The 14,771-nt window shown below is 55.5% G+C and overlaps 1 protein-coding gene across 1 annotated transcript; it reads right to left on the bottom strand.

The window, feature by feature from the left end:
* Window positions 1-10,874: 10,874 nt before the first annotated feature.
* FGF19 (fibroblast growth factor 19) lies at window positions 10,875-14,771 on the bottom strand. Its single transcript, XM_086679337.1, has 3 exons — window positions 14,531-14,771; window positions 14,074-14,177; window positions 10,875-11,217 (listed from the first exon to the last, which is right to left on the bottom strand). The coding sequence occupies exons 1-3, from the start codon at window positions 14,769-14,771 to the stop codon at window positions 10,903-10,905; spliced, it is 660 nt and encodes a 219-aa protein (XP_086535463.1). The 3' UTR covers window positions 10,875-10,902.

Genomic DNA, 14,771 nt, shown 5'->3' with positions numbered 1-14,771 from the left:
AAAAGGCAATTTTCAAGTACAAATATAATTTACTTCAAAATTCTTCTTTTTAATAAGGATTATCTTCAGCTGATTTTTAAAAATCTTTTAAAATGTTTATTTATTTTTGTGAGAGAGACAGAGAGTGAGCTGGGGAGGAGCAGAGAGAGAGGGAGACACAGAATCCGAAGCGGGCTCCAGGCTCTGAGTTGTCAGCACAGAACCTGACACAGGGCTGGAACCCAGGAACCATGAGATCATGACCTGAGCCAAAGTCGGATGCTTAACTGACTGAGCCACCCAGGTGTCCCTCAAAATTCTTAAATAAGTTTCAAATTTGGTGTCCTTTTCAATACCTGAACCCATTAAAAAGTAGGTAGAAATACTCTGAATTAATATTTCTCCCTGTTATGTTTTTGAGTTTTTTAGAAAACGTGATATTTGTTTGGGTAGCTCTTAGGAACTGAAATTTCTCCATTTAATTGAATGGAATAAGAATTCATCAATTTGTTTAGGTATAATGAAAACTAAAAAGGTTTTCAAAGGTATAGAACTTTCTTGCCCTGATTATATTAATTCTAATGGCTTCAAAACACTATTATTAAATATTTAATTTATAACAAGAGTATCAAAGGGATAGTATAATCAACTCCTGGGAATCCACCGTATTAACAAGTAAAACACACTTCAAAAAATTGTAATGTTTCACGTATTCTTGTTCAGGTTCAAATGGAACCAAGTCAATATAAGTAAAGAGAAAAACGAAATTCATCCAAGTTCATTGAAAAGTATTCGCTTACTGGTATTGATTTTTTTTTTAATTTTACCTATATCTGCAGCAAAATATTCGCCAGCCTGCAAAACTAAGCAAAATGAACCTGAACGTGCAGATTTACAGTTGTTAACCTGGAAACACATCATTTTGTTAGGACAAAAAAAAAAAAAAAAAAAAAAAGCGAGATAAAAACAAAATGTGTCATTTGTTCCCAAGGCAGTAAAAAACAAAAAAAACCAAAAAAACTTCAGGCCTCTCGGCCAGTTTCAATATATGTTTCAAAATCTGCAGGGGTGGGGCGCCTGGGTGGCTCAGTCGGTTAAGCGTCCGACTTCAGCTCAGGTCACGATCTCGTGGTCCATGAGTTCGAGCCCCGTGTCGGGCTCTGGGCTGATGGCTCAGAGCCTGGAGCCTGCTTCCGATTCTGTGTCTCCCTCTCTCTCTGCCCCTCCCCCGTTCATGCTCTGTCTCTCTCTGTCTCAAAAATAAATAAACGTTAAAAAAAAAAAAAAATCTGCAGGGGTGCCTGGGTGGCTCAGTCGGTTAAGCGTCAGAATCTTGATTTCGGCTCAGGTCACGGTCTCGTGGTTTGTGGGTTTGAGCCCCGTGTTGGGCTTTGTGCACTAACAGTGCTGACACGGCAGAGCTCATTTCTAGCTAATGGGTTGACGAGATGATGAGTAATCTTTATCTTCTCCTTGATGTGTTTCTGTGTTTGATTTTTCTTTTCATCGTGGGGCAAATGTGCCTTGTGTAATCAGAAGAAAAAAAAAAGCAGTTTCAAATTCTTAAAAGGAAGTCGTTTAGGCGACGACTTCCAGGAAATAAATCTCCCTCTCGTTCTTTATTCATCAAAAATAAAGGAAGACACAATTGGAAAAAGACGCATTTTGGAGGCTTTCAAATCCCAGTTTGACCCCTGGGACAGGAGACAGAGAATCCACGCTTTGGGTCCCTGGCAGGCTCTTCGGCTAATTCCCCTCTGTTCCTTCCCCAAAGGAGAAAACGCGGGAGCCTGCTCAGAAGGACCGTTTTCTTTTTTCTTCTTGTTTTTAACCATTTTTTTTATTAAGTTTTTATTTTTATTCTGGTATAGTTAACATAAAGTGTTATATAATTTTCACGTATACAATATAGTGATTCAGCAATTCTATACATTCATTACTCAGTGCCCGTCATGATAAGTGGACTCTATTTGTTGTTGTTGTTTTTTTAAGTTTGTTTATTTTTTGACAGTGGGGGGAGAAGCAGAGAGAGAGGGAAAGAGAATCCCAAGCAGGCTCCACTGACAGCGTGGAACCCTACACGGGGCTCGAACCCACAAACCGTGAGATCATGACCTGAGCCAAAATCAAGATTCTGATGCTTAACTGACTGAGCCACCCAGGCGCCCCCCCCCTCCCCCATGATGAGTGTACTCTTTTTTTTTTTAATTTTTTTTTAACGTTTTATTTATTTTTGAGACAGGGAGAGACAGAGCATGAACAGGGGAGGGTCAGAGAGAGAGAGGGAGACACGGAATCGGAAACAGGCTCCAGGCTCTGAGCCATCAGCCCAGAGCCCAATGCGGGGCTCGAACTCACGGACCGCGAGATCAAGACCTGAGCCGAAGTCGGCCGCCCAACCGACTGAGCCACCCAGGCGCCCCCCCCCCATGAGTGTACTCTTAATCCCCGTCACCTGTTTCCCCCATGCCCCCCACCCACCTCCCTCTGGTGACCGTCAGTTTATTCTCTATAATGAGGAGTCTGTTTCTTGATTTGCCTCTTTGCCCATTTGTTTTGTTTCTTAAATTCCACATATGAATGAAATCATACAGTATTTGCCTTTGTCTGACTCATTTGGCTTAGCGTTATACTCTCTAGTATCCATGCCCTTGCAAATGGCAAGATTTCATTCTTTTCGATTCCATCGTGTATACATACCGCGTCATCTTTACCCATTCCTCAGCCACTGGACACCTGGGCTGCTTCCATGATTTGGCTATCGTAAGTAATGCTGCTATAAACATGGGGGCGCACGTACCCCTTTGCATGAGCGGTTTTGTATTTCGAGGGGTAAATATCCAGCAGCGCCATAACTGGATCACGAGTTAGTTCTATTTTTAGCTTTTTGACGAAACCCCATACTGTTCTCCCCAGCGGCTGCAGCCGTGTGCGTTCCCAGCCCGAAGGGCCGTTTTCTACCTGCCCGCTCGGAGCCTCTGACAGCTACAAGCCAGGAGACATGCAGAGAGACTGGGGGTCTGGTGCTGTGACCCGCGACCAAGAGGCGTCCCCGAGCACTCACGCTCTACAGAAGGGCCCTGGCCGGCAGGGGTCAGCCTCCACCCCTGGGGCCCCGCTCTGAGATTTGGGTCCGAGCTCACCACCCAGGCCCCCCAGCTCCGAATCCCTCCATCTTCCTGACTGCTCTGGGATCCACGGGGACACGTCCAGTGCTTCCAAATGCAAGGAGGAGACAAGGCGAGTCTGGGCAGGCAGCCCCCCCCCCCCCCCAGAAGTCCTCAAAGGCCGGCCGGTCTCAGAGGGAGAGTCATACCCTTATGGAGAGGCAGAGACAATCGGGGGGGTAAAGTGGCACAAAGATCCGGCAGCCGTACTTCCTTCCGCCGAGAGGGGACCGACCTCTCCCGCGCACCCTTGTGTCAGCACGGGCTCGGTTGTGCTGAGTGACAGACACACCCTGACGTCTCAGTGGCTTCTGCCCCGAAGGGCTGGCTGCTTCCCTCTTGCACAGAGTCTAGCATGAGCCGGGCCGGGGCTGGGGGAGGAGGAGGAGGAGGGGGTCTCCCAAACTGTGATTTTCAAAGTCGGGGAAGGTGTCAAAGAAAATACGAACGTCTGAATCTTTGCAGGTGCCAAAGTTGCAAGCTTACTTTGCCAAGGGTCTAGTGCAGCGTAGACGCTCCGTACATGGGGTCGAAGGAAGGCGCGGAAGAGCTCAGCTGGCAGGTGGCTGGCTGGGAAGGCCCCCCTCCCCCCCCCAACCCCCCACCCCCCACCGCCGCGGCCATGGGAGGGAGGAGGGGCCAGACGTCACCTTGGCCCTGTTTGCCTGGCATGTTTGAGCACGGCCTGCAGGGGCCTTCTGGCCCCAGCGCCCCTCTCTGGGCTTTCGCTCCCCTGCCCAGCCTGGGAGAGCTCTTCTATCTCCCGGCCTGAATATCTGCCTCCCAACGGGACAGTGACCTCGGGAGGCGAGGCTGGGGCTCCCGAAACCTGAGCACACTCATTCTGAGCTCTGCAGCAGTAAAGCCCAGACCCTTGTTTCCAGTTCCTCCTCTACTCGGGTGTGTGGTGCTGCTCGAGGAAACCAGCTTTTCTCAGCGTCTGAAATTCAGTCTCACCGACCGGGCATTAGTGGGACTCACCTCCATTTGCTCATCTGTAAAATGGGAGGAATACTGGTCCCCTCCCCGCCTCGCAGGCATGATGGGACGATGGGTGCCTGGCATGCAGGAAATGCAATAAACATATTCATAGATATACACGTGATGTATGTTCGTTTTTGTCAATATAAATATTTAGATTTATAAACGTGTATATTTATGTACTGTTTTCCAGGCTCGTGTCTGACGGCGGGTGGCAGAAGGGAAGGAGCCTTCCCCTCCCTCCGCGCCCTCCTGGGGTCCAGTATCAGAGTTTCTCCGCGAAACTGGGCAGGTGGACGGGGACCCTGGCAGGCAGGAGGCCGGAGTCGGCCGCGCGCGGGCCATTCGCTCACCCGCCACTGGGGGGCGCCGTTGCGCTTCGGGCCGCGCCTCCCAGCTCGGCTCCTGGCCACCTGCCGCCGGGCTCGGGAAATCCCTACTGGCGGCCCTTTTTACGGGGCTAGAACATTCTTATCCCGAGCTTCCGTTTCCCCAGCCAGGCCACAATAATGACGATAAGGACCCACTTATCTGTGTGTCAGAACCTCCTCTTAGGTTATCACTTGTAATTCTTAAAAATGTGCCCTGGAGGGATGTTATCAGTATCACTCAGGGTGGACACTGAGGCTCTGGGGGCGAGGGGGGCCACGTGGCTTCTAAGGGGCAGATGTTAAAGCCACCCCGGACCACATGGCCTCCCTCCATTACCGCCTACCCCAGCCTCTAGCCGCCCAGCCCCCATGAGAGCAGGTCCTGACCCACTCACTGCCCCTGTCCAGCTGGGAGCACTCCGATCACATAAGGAGAAGGAAACCTGGGCCGACTGACATCACCCAGCTCCGATGAGGAGCACCATCGCGGAGCCCTGAGTCCCAGGTCTCCCAGGGAGAGCACTCTAGAACTCCTCCCATCAACCTGCTCTGGTCTGAGCCCAGCTGCCCCCAGCTCTCAGACGCTTCATCCAGGGCTGGTGTTGGATTCAGGCTTCACCTGGGCCTGGGCTCCCTCCACGCTACCTGGGGGCCCAGGAGCCACAGGGCTGGACAGCTGACGAGGAAGGAGGTGACCCCCACCCACCCCCAACCTGCCTCGGGCCTCTCCCGCGCCCACCCCGCCGGGGCCCTGCCAGCCCCGGGCTGGTGTCGGTCGTGGGTGAAACTCCAGGCCTGGCGCCCTCACCATCGGCCCCCCGTCCTTGCTAAAGTAAACAGTTGCGGTGGTTCTGAGGGATCTGACTGCACACGTGTGCATAAGCATTGCCCTTGGACAAATTGAGAGTGCAATCCGGCGGCCTCTGGAAAGACGCGTAATGTGCGTACCCTTTCCGACGTGGCAATTCCTCTCAACTTTCCATCGGTCGCGGGTTGAATGATGCTCCCCAAGACGATGTGTCCACCCCTTAACCCCCAGAACCAAAGAATGTGACCTTAGTTGGGGAAAGTATCGTGGCAGATGTAAAGATCTTGAGACGGGATCGTTCTGGATTACCCACATGAAGCCAGAGGCAGAGGCCGGAGGGGCACAGCCATCAGCCCAGGGACGCCTGGAGCCCCCCAGAAGCTGGAGGAGGCAGGAAGGACCCTCCCCCCTACAGCCTCCGGAGGGAGTGAGGCCCTGCCCACACCTTGGCTAATAAAGAAAAACACACACCCCTCTAAATGGAATCCAAGGACCCCCCCCCAGTCAACAGGCGGGAAGATGGGGCCCCCCCGAAGGGCCCAGGGGGTCAGCCGCTGGTGTCAGAGCTGGGGCCGGTGAGGACTCCTCCTAGGACCCCCGCTGTCCCCCCGCTGTCCCTGAGCCCTGACTGCCACAGAGACCGCACCCCACCCACCCACGTGGCCTGGGGGACTCCGGCGATGACGTCCCCCATTCTGTTCTACACCCCACGGTGGATGGCACTTCCCAGGGACCTGCATCCCCGGGGCCGGGTGACCCCCTGTGACCCTCCATGGCCCTAGGAATAGAGTTTACCTTCTCCACCTGGCCAAAAAGGAGCCCGCCTCACCTGGGTGTCCCTCCAGCCCTCACCGTGCGGGCACGTCCTGGAGACAGGCCTCGGAGCCCGAGCCCCGGGGCACTCTGCCTCTTGCCTGCAACGCAGCACAACACCTTCCAGGGCCTTCCGTGAGCCCGGTGTGGGGGGGAAGCAGGGAACCTGCTCGGGGAGACTTCGCTCTGGGAGAGACGGGGCGGGGGCGGGTTCAAACCCCCCCACCGTGTCTTCACGAACAGACCACATGGAGACAGACAGGGGTTTGCTACGAGCCCAGGGACAAAATGCTATAGAGGGCGAGGCTCGAACACTCATTTGTTGTCTCTGTTCTGGAGGCTGGAAGGCCGAGGTTGGGTCGCTCAGGAGGCCTCTCTCCCCGGCTCAAGGACAGATCTTCTCCCTGTGCGTCCTGCTCCTCTCTTCTCATGAGGTCACCATGACTTAATCACCTTTTATGTTAAAATTTTTACATGTTTCTTTACTTTTGAGAGAGAGAGAGACAGAGCGTGAGTGGGGGAGGGGCAGAGAGAGAGGGAGACCCAGAATCCGAAGCAGGCTCCAGGCTCCGAGCCGTCAGCCCGGAGCCCGACAGGGGGCTCGAACGCATGAACCATGAGATCGTGACCTGAGCCGAAGTCAGACACTTCACCGACCGAGCCACCCAGGTGCCCCCTTCATCACCTCGTTTAAAGGTCCCATCTCCAAATCCGGTCACATTTTGGGGTGCTGGAGAACGAGGAAAGTGGTGGAGTCCAGCCTTCCTCCGCAGACAGGCTGGAATGAAGGAGAAACACAGCCCGGCCCGGCCCAGGTGGAGGGGAACTCGGGACAAGGTGTTGCCATCCTGGCCTCCAAAGGGCGGCAAAGTTGGGTTCTCTGAAGAAATAATAACAGAAAAAGACTCGGAACATCAGAAAGGAACGGCGGCCATCAGACTGGTAAAGCCAGGGCTAAGTGTGTTAGACCATGAGGCTCCTTTCTCTGGAAGGACAGTCGGGGATCGTGAGGCAGGGCTGGCCAATACGAGCCCCCCGGGCCCCGGGCCGCAGAGATCTGGTGGGGAATAAATAAACTCGGGACAGCAGAAGGGTTCTGGGACCCTGGTAGGAGCTGTTGCTGGGACAGGACGTCTGTCATTCCTGCTGAGGCTGCAGGAGGATAGAAAAGCCTGGAGCTGCTGGGGACCATCTGTCATTTCCAGGGGAGAAGACGCCAAAAGTCGAGCAGTTCCCGCCCCCCCCCACCGGCCACCCCCCCTGCAGCACCCCCGAAGCCAGGTGGGGCCGTTCAGTAAGGTGCGTCACCCCCAAGAGCGACATAACCTAAGGATCCTCCCTTCACAGGTGGGGAAACAGCCCAAAAGAAGAAGTCTTCTGGATCCTGCTTCTGGGATCTCACCCCTGGACAGGCTTATCCAATTGAACTACTTCCTGCCCCGGCGACTCTCTCGCCATTTGACCCCCTGTCGGTGCGGTGGGTCTAAAGCGAGGGCTGCTGGGTACGATCCAGGGCACCCGGTTAAATCCGAATTTCAGGTGAATGGTGAATCGTTTCTTAGTGTAAGTATATCTCCTACTGCGTGGGATGGACTTATACTAAAAAATGTGTTGCTTGTCTGAAATTCAAATGGAACCGGGTGCTGCTGTGTGTTTATTTGCTACATTTTGACAACGCTGTCCGAGGCAGGGAAGGGAGATGCGGCAAAAAGGCAAACCCTCCTTCCTGAATCGTGGAGCAGAGGCGGGTGGTGGTGGGGGGGGTGAGTACAAGGGTGCAGCCTTGAAAAATAATCCTCGTCTCCTGCCAGAGGGCCCACGTCATCCATTCGTATGGATGGACGGTCCTCCACAGAGACAGTGAAAATGTACCAACCATCAACACTCTAGTGTGAATTAGTTTACAAAGCTGTGCATTTACTCATCATTGTCAGCAGTGCTGCAGGGAGGACACTCCACATCATTTTCCCCCTGAAGCATTGGTCTCCAGAGCACAAAGGATCAAATGGAAACTGTCTTCCTGTGGCTCTCATCCTCGGCTGCACATTTTGAATCACTGGGGAGCTTTACAGAGTCCTAATGTCCAGGCCACACCCATTCCAGTTCAACCAGGACCTCTGAGGATGGGGCCTAGCTGTCGTATTTTTCCCCAGGTGATTTCAACGTGCAACCAGATTTAAGAGCCAGTGGAAATCATCGTCCAGGGCCAAGAGTTCTAGTCCTGGCGAGGGCTGCTGTGGGCTGGCAGCCCACTGTATACCAGGCATCTTGCAGACATAATTCCATTCGATTCTCCCAACAGTCCCGCGGTGCAGACATGGTTCATCTCACCGGCCACACCAGGATGCAGGCTGAGGGTTGACCGGACTTCCTGGAGGTGACACAGCGGGAGGCTCATGGCCTGACCCCACAGCCCTTCTGCCATGCTGCTTCCGGACCGTGTGGCTTCGGATGAGTGTCCTCCCTCGCTGGTCCTGTCCTCCCTCACCTGTGGAACCAGGGGGTAGACGATGCTACCTGCTGGTCACAGCGGGTGTCGTCCAGCCCACATTGTCACGTTCAAGAGTGAGGAGCCTTCGCCAGGGGCGTGAGAGGCGTCGGTAGACTTTAACCACGATCTTCATGGCAGCAACGGCCGACATAACCCGTCCAGTAACTCCGGGCTGAAGGACTGAACTGGACCCTTGTTCCCATCAGGCACCACCACGTGGCTGTTCCCCTCCTCGCCGCTCTCCCCGTCCTCGTCCCATTTTACAGGTGGGGAAATCGAGGCTCAGAGAGGTCGAGGATTTGCTCCAGGATGAACGGCTAGTAGGGGAATTTTGCCCCCAGACATGCCGCTAACTGCTTTCAGTTTTTGGCTGTCTAATGAGGGGTTGCTGCTGACATCTAGAGGCTGGAGACCAAGGTCCCTGTTCGTCATCTAAGCACTCAGGAGCCCCCGCCCCCAACAGAGAATACTGTGGCCACGAATGTCAATATGCTGCGGGTGAGACACAGTCAGGCCACTGCTAGTTGGGGCTTGTTTCAGGCATCTGAACACACACACACACACACACACACACACACACACTCCTACGCCATGGCTGCCCTAATGTGTAGGAGGCTGGCACCCAGGCAGGAAGGGAAGCCGGCTCCAACCAGCTTCCACCTCTGGGTTTAACCTATTGTTCAACCCACCCAAGCCTCAGCTTAGGGGACGGTGACAATGACCCAGGAGCTCCTGTACCAAGTGGAGTTTTAAACGTAGCCCCTGCACGAAGCGTGTCCTCTGAGCCCAGTGCCGGGATCGCTTCCCTTCCCGGCCCCCCGCTCTTCCTCACAGACACCCAGGTGGCTAACGAAATGTAACTTCTGGTACAAATTGTGCTTTAATGTAGAAAACAAAACTCACGTACGTCATAAATACAACTTGGGGGGCGGTATAAATAAAGTAAGAAAATAAAGAGATGTACATATCAAACAAAATAAATTACTCATAAATACCGCGTGGGAAACTAAGTGCTGGGGAAAAGGCCCCCTCTCCCCGGCTGCTTCCGCAGGTGACTGGCCGAGATCCAGGGCTGCGAGTCCAACCTCCTCTGGCTCTTTGAATGAAATGTGCCGGTCTGCCTAAGGAGGGAGGCCGTCGAGTCCCGTGGCACATCGAGTCCCGTGGCATGGCAAGACGTGGAGCCGGCACGGGGCTGGGGAAACGGAAGCAACCCCAGAAGATGGTGTGGGTTCCTCTCTGGTCCGTACCCACGGCGCTTAAGGGGGCAGAGAACGCCAGAGCCACGGCATCGTGTGTGGGAGCAGGAAGGGGGTAGGCCTGTGGGTTTCCGTCCCGAGGGGCGCTCGTGGGAAACCCACGTGACCCAAGCAGACGGGATCCCGTGGAAACCCGCATCGTCACGGCAAGGGCTGCCGGCACTGTCCTCGCGTCCTGTCCCTCTGAGCAGGTGGCCAGGTGGCCATGCTGGGGGGAACCAGCATGCAGGTGGCCATGCACTGGGGGGAACCAGTCTGAGCCCCGGCACGCGGTGGGTTCGTGCAGGGCGCTGGCCGTCCGGGGGGCAGCAAGTGACTTCCCAGTGTGCCCTGGGCAGATTGCCAAGGAGTCTGGTGACGGTGATCTGTCCCAGAACCAGCCGTAGTAGGGAGTTCTCAAGATTTACCCAGGCTGGAGGCGGCCTGTGGGCTCCCCCTGTTCCTGAAGCCTGGCGGGCCGTCGGTGGGTTCTGTCCTGGGGCGGGGGGGGGGGGGGAGGGGGGGGCGGTTGGGGAGAGTCAATGAACCTCCTTGGAGTTGCCACCTTCCATCAATTCTCCTGTGGTGGAGTCCAATTTTCCCAAGGTTTCACAAAGCTGATCACCCGTACATGAGTTCTAAATGGCGTCTTTTCTTCCGGCTGCCCCCCCCCCCCCCCCGCTGGAGACGACGGAGAACTGCAGGAAATTTCAGCTTGGTGGTAAGTACCTTCCCAAAGATAGTGAGCTCCCGGGTCCGTGGAGATATTCAAGCAGTATCAGGGCCCCACAGCCAATCATCCAGCAATGGTGAAGGTGCTGGGTGCGGGAGGGCTTACAATTTCACGATCATGCAAGTCTATCCGCTAAGAGCTGGCACAGCCAATGTAAAACTCTGTTTACGTACAAGTTCTCTACGTTTCTTCCTAAAGCTAAAAGGAACAGGGTTGTACTTGTAGAAGCACAGCCGGAACCCAGTTTGCAAACACGCCAGGTCTGGGGTCCTGGCCTCTACAGGCGGGGGAGAGAGGGAGGGAGGGAGGCCAGAGCCTCAGTTACTTTTGGAAGCTGGGACTCTTCACTAACCCCATTTTGGTGGCAATCCCAAAAGGGTCCATGCTGTCTGTTTCCAGGGGTGAAGAAAACCTCTCCGACTCCACGTGGTCCTGGAGGTCCCTGGGCTCTGCTGGGCTGCCGGGCAGCATGGGCAAGAAATGGGACAGGGGCAAAAACCCTCTGCCCTTGTACAGCTGCCTCTGTATGGCACTACTCAAAGAGACGGGGAGACGGTGCTTCTCGGACCGGTACACGTTGTAGCCGTCGGGGCGGATCTCCTCTTGGAAGGCACAGTCCCCAGCAGAGTACTGAAGCTGGGGAGAAAAGAGACAGCCGTGAGCACCCGTGGGTGCCCCCTGGGGGTGCCACCCCCAGAAGGAGCAGGGAAACCGGGCACAGGGGAGCACTTGTGGTGCATACTCCCACTTGGGTCTGCGTGATGGTCGTATGTATCTATCTGCACGTAGAGTTAGAGGTTATATAAAGCACGAAGGTGTCTAAAGTCCATGATTATGTATGCAAATATATACTTGTATTATTAAGGTATACATTATACTAATGACTATACACAGTGAGCGTACACTAATATATAAATGTGAAAAATCAGGGGGCGCCTGGGTGGCTCCGTCGGTGAAGCGAACGACTTCGGCTCAGGTCGTGATCTCACGGCTCATGAGTTCGAGCCCCGCGTCGGGCTGCCAGCTCGGAGTCTGGAGCCCGCTTCGGATTCTGTGTCTCCCTCCCCTCAAAATAATAAACACTAAAAAAATTTTAAAAAAAATAAATGTGAACAATTATAACAGTAAATGTTAAATATAGAACATATCATATATACTTTATAAATTTATACATATAGATGTTTTATATACTTTTATAATTTTTCGACACACATAGACTCCAGGAATACGTGTCACGTATATACTCAATATCTGTATATACGTTACATGGGTATTTTGGATCTCTCTCTAAATCACGTCACTTAAACTTGGTCTTGTTCTGATATGCACAAAATCGGAGGTGCAATATGTATACTGGGCCCCTCATCCTTTACGTTAAATGCACAACTATTAACATCAAAAGGTTCCAGGCATCCACCGGCACTTTGGGAGACACTGCTAAAGTGGGTGTGCTGTCCCAATCCAACCTGGGGCCCAGATTAAAGCATCTACTCCCCACTGGGGCCTGAGTAACAGCGGGCGACCCAGAGGCCTTTTTGTCTGATGCCCTGGTAGGAAACATCAGGGCTCCCTCATTCAGAGGCGGAGGGCCTTCCAGGCAGCCTGCCAGGATTATCAGGATAAAGGCAGCCCCCTCCCCCCTGGCCCAAGACGGAGCCTGCACCCAGCGGGTGGCCGGAAATGCCACCGGAAGGGCAGAAAGCAGCCCCCGGGGTCCCAGAACACTGGTAGCTGAGAGGCAGCGGTGGGCCAAGTCCTGTGCCAAGCTGGGGAAGGTCATTACCCTGTGGGGGACGCGGAGGACAGCCCCAGGCAGGGAGCCAGGAGGGCTGGGCAGTAAACAACCCCGGGAGGCACCCAGTCCCAGTCTCCTTCGTGCCCAAGCCTACAAAGGTCGCTGAACTGCAGGTGAGTGAGTGCGGTGCTGATAAGGCACTGATAAGGCTCAAGTCTAATGAAGCAACAGGTCCTGGCCCCCCCTGACCCGTGCACTGGGACAGAGCCACCAGACGTCGGGGAAATGCGAACCGATAAATAAACAAGGGAAGGAAAAGCGAGCGCTGCTGGGTCTTTGGGCGGAACTCGCGCCCCGCGCTCTACTCCGCACAGAAAATGAAGTGGCTTCAAGTTTCTTGGAGAAAGCGGAATTTGTCTTAAAAAATAAAAATAAAAATAAAACAAAAACAAGGGATCAAGAGGCAGAACAGGATTTTCGGTTAAGGGGCATTCCTCCTCCTCCCCCACCCCCACCCCCACCCCCATCCCCCGAGCTTGGACTGAACGGTGGGTGGACCCATCTGCGCCCCCGGGTCCTCAGCCCACTACTCCCCGCCACCCCCGCCCCCCAACTGTCGCAATAACAAAAGTGGCAACTGCGGGTTTGGAGTGGGTGTCAGCTTTCAGCAAGCGACCACCTCCCTTCTTTCCCTCCACTCTCGCCCTTTCCCGCAGGACTCCGCCATAAAACCTGAAGCAGGCACTCTGGGTGTAGATGGAATACACTGGCCTCGGGGCCACAAAACAAGGCGGACCCCAGAAAGATTCGCGCTGCGGGGGAGGCCCGGCCTCTGCATCTTTTCTGGGGGGCGGGGGCATCCCGGGAGGCGCGGCCTCCCCGCCCCCCTCCGCCCCGCTCCAGCGTCCGAGGCCCCGGCCCAGCGGGGCTGCATTGAGGCCCAGCGCCCGGCCGGGACCTCACACAGCCTCTTCTGTGCGCCCGGGGGCGCGGGAGGGGCGCGGGCTCCCTTTGAACTCCCCCGCCTTTGTTCCCAGAGACCAGGACCCAGCAAACGCACACTTCCTGCCCCGAGACCGCGATGGTCACCTGGGCCTTCCCAGCCCGTTCCCCCCAGCGCCCTCCCCCCCAAAGCCTCTGCAGTACAGGTGAGCCCACACCGGGGCCAACACGCCACTGGAACTGGATTCCAAGGCGTCCGCCGAAACCACACTGCTAGCAGATACAAACTGATTAGCTGAAAACCTTCCCAATCCCAGATGTGATTTTTTTTATTCCTGCCTCATTTGAAGACTGGCTTTTTAAAAAAAGATCCAAGTTGTGAATATCCTTTCTCGTTCCTTCCTTTTATTTCTCAGCGTAGGGAAGGAAACGGAGGCGAGGACCACCCACGCGCAGGCCGAGACTGCAAAGGCCCGAGGTGGGTTTCACTGTTTAATATCAAAGCAAGCCGGGTCCCGCGTTTCCTCCGTCCTACTGGGCCGGCCTGCGGCTCAACTGGAAATGCAAAGGCAGCTCTCATCCGCCCTGTGGCCACTAGCCAGGACCGTAAACCTCCGTGGAAAAGAATTCGCACTTTCCATTAATCTGGCCCTTTGCCGTCCTCCCTTCCGAGCTCCGTGCCGGACCCGGCGGCCAGAGCGAGTAAACCCTGGATTCGATTCAGCGCGCACCGCCCCCCTCTCCCAGCAAGGCTCCGCCTGGGGACCGGCGCAGGTCCCGCGCCCCAGCGCCTACCCCCGGGGGGAGACACTTACCAGCCCTTGCATCCTGCCGTCGGCGCCCATGCAGAGGTACCGGACGCTGTGCACGCCCTTGATGGCCACGGTCCGCAGAGCGACTGCCCTGATCTCCACCAAACCTGAGCGTGAGGGAAGCAGAAGGCTGTAGCCGGGACCCTCTGGGTCCACAGCACGTGGATGCGGTCGGCGCACGGGCCCACGCCCTCCCCGCTCCACCTCCGCGTGCAGGCTGGGACCCTGGGGGGGGAATGGAGCACCCAGGTTCCTGGGAGCGGGGGGGTGTGCGGGAACCGAAGGTGGCGAGTGAAGGATAACGCGTGGCTGCGCTGGGTCCACGTGCCGGTGCCCTCATCCCCCACCTCCCCGCGCCGTCAGGGACCCCCGGCAGGGAGCAAAACGCAGAGGTGCCACGATGTAGGGTCCCCGCAGGACGTAAAGGGAAGAAGGGGCACCGGGGCGGATGGGCACTCACTGTGCGCGCTCTGGCTCCGCGCGCAGTCAACACCCCCGTCGGCTCGGATGCGCAGGAAGCAGCTGGAGAGGCCGTGGGGGCCGGCGGTGTACAGGTGCCGCAGGCGGATGGGCTCACCCCAGCCGTAGTGCACGTGAGGCCCCGCGTCCGAGAAGGCTAGGGGGCGCCCGGCTGCTGCCAGCCAGAGACCGGCTAGGACCAGGGCGCGGGTTACCGCGCACTGGCTCGGCGCGCTCCGCAT

The sequence above is a fragment of the Puma concolor genome, chromosome D1, assembly GCF_028749965.1.
Source record: "Puma concolor isolate L17-30 chromosome D1, mPumCon1.1.hap2, whole genome shotgun sequence".
NCBI lineage: Eukaryota > Metazoa > Chordata > Mammalia > Carnivora > Felidae > Puma > Puma concolor.
The sequence above is the reverse complement of the archived record's forward strand: the minus strand, read 5'-3'. Positions and strand labels throughout refer to the sequence as shown.

Excerpts from the sequence above, each read along its gene's own strand:
- FGF19 (XM_086679337.1), bottom strand. The coding sequence starts at position 14,771 with ATGCGGAGCGCGCCGAGCCAGTGCGCGGTAACCCGCGCCCTGGTCCTA. Across the intron at positions 14,178-14,530 it reads GCGGAGCCAGAGCGCGCACA|GTTTGGTGGAGATCAGGGCA; the intron begins GTGAGTGCCCAT and ends CCTCACGCTCAG. Across the intron at positions 11,218-14,073 it reads ACGGCAGGATGCAAGGGCTG|CTTCAGTACTCTGCTGGGGA; the intron begins GTAAGTGTCTCC and ends TTTTCTCCCCAG.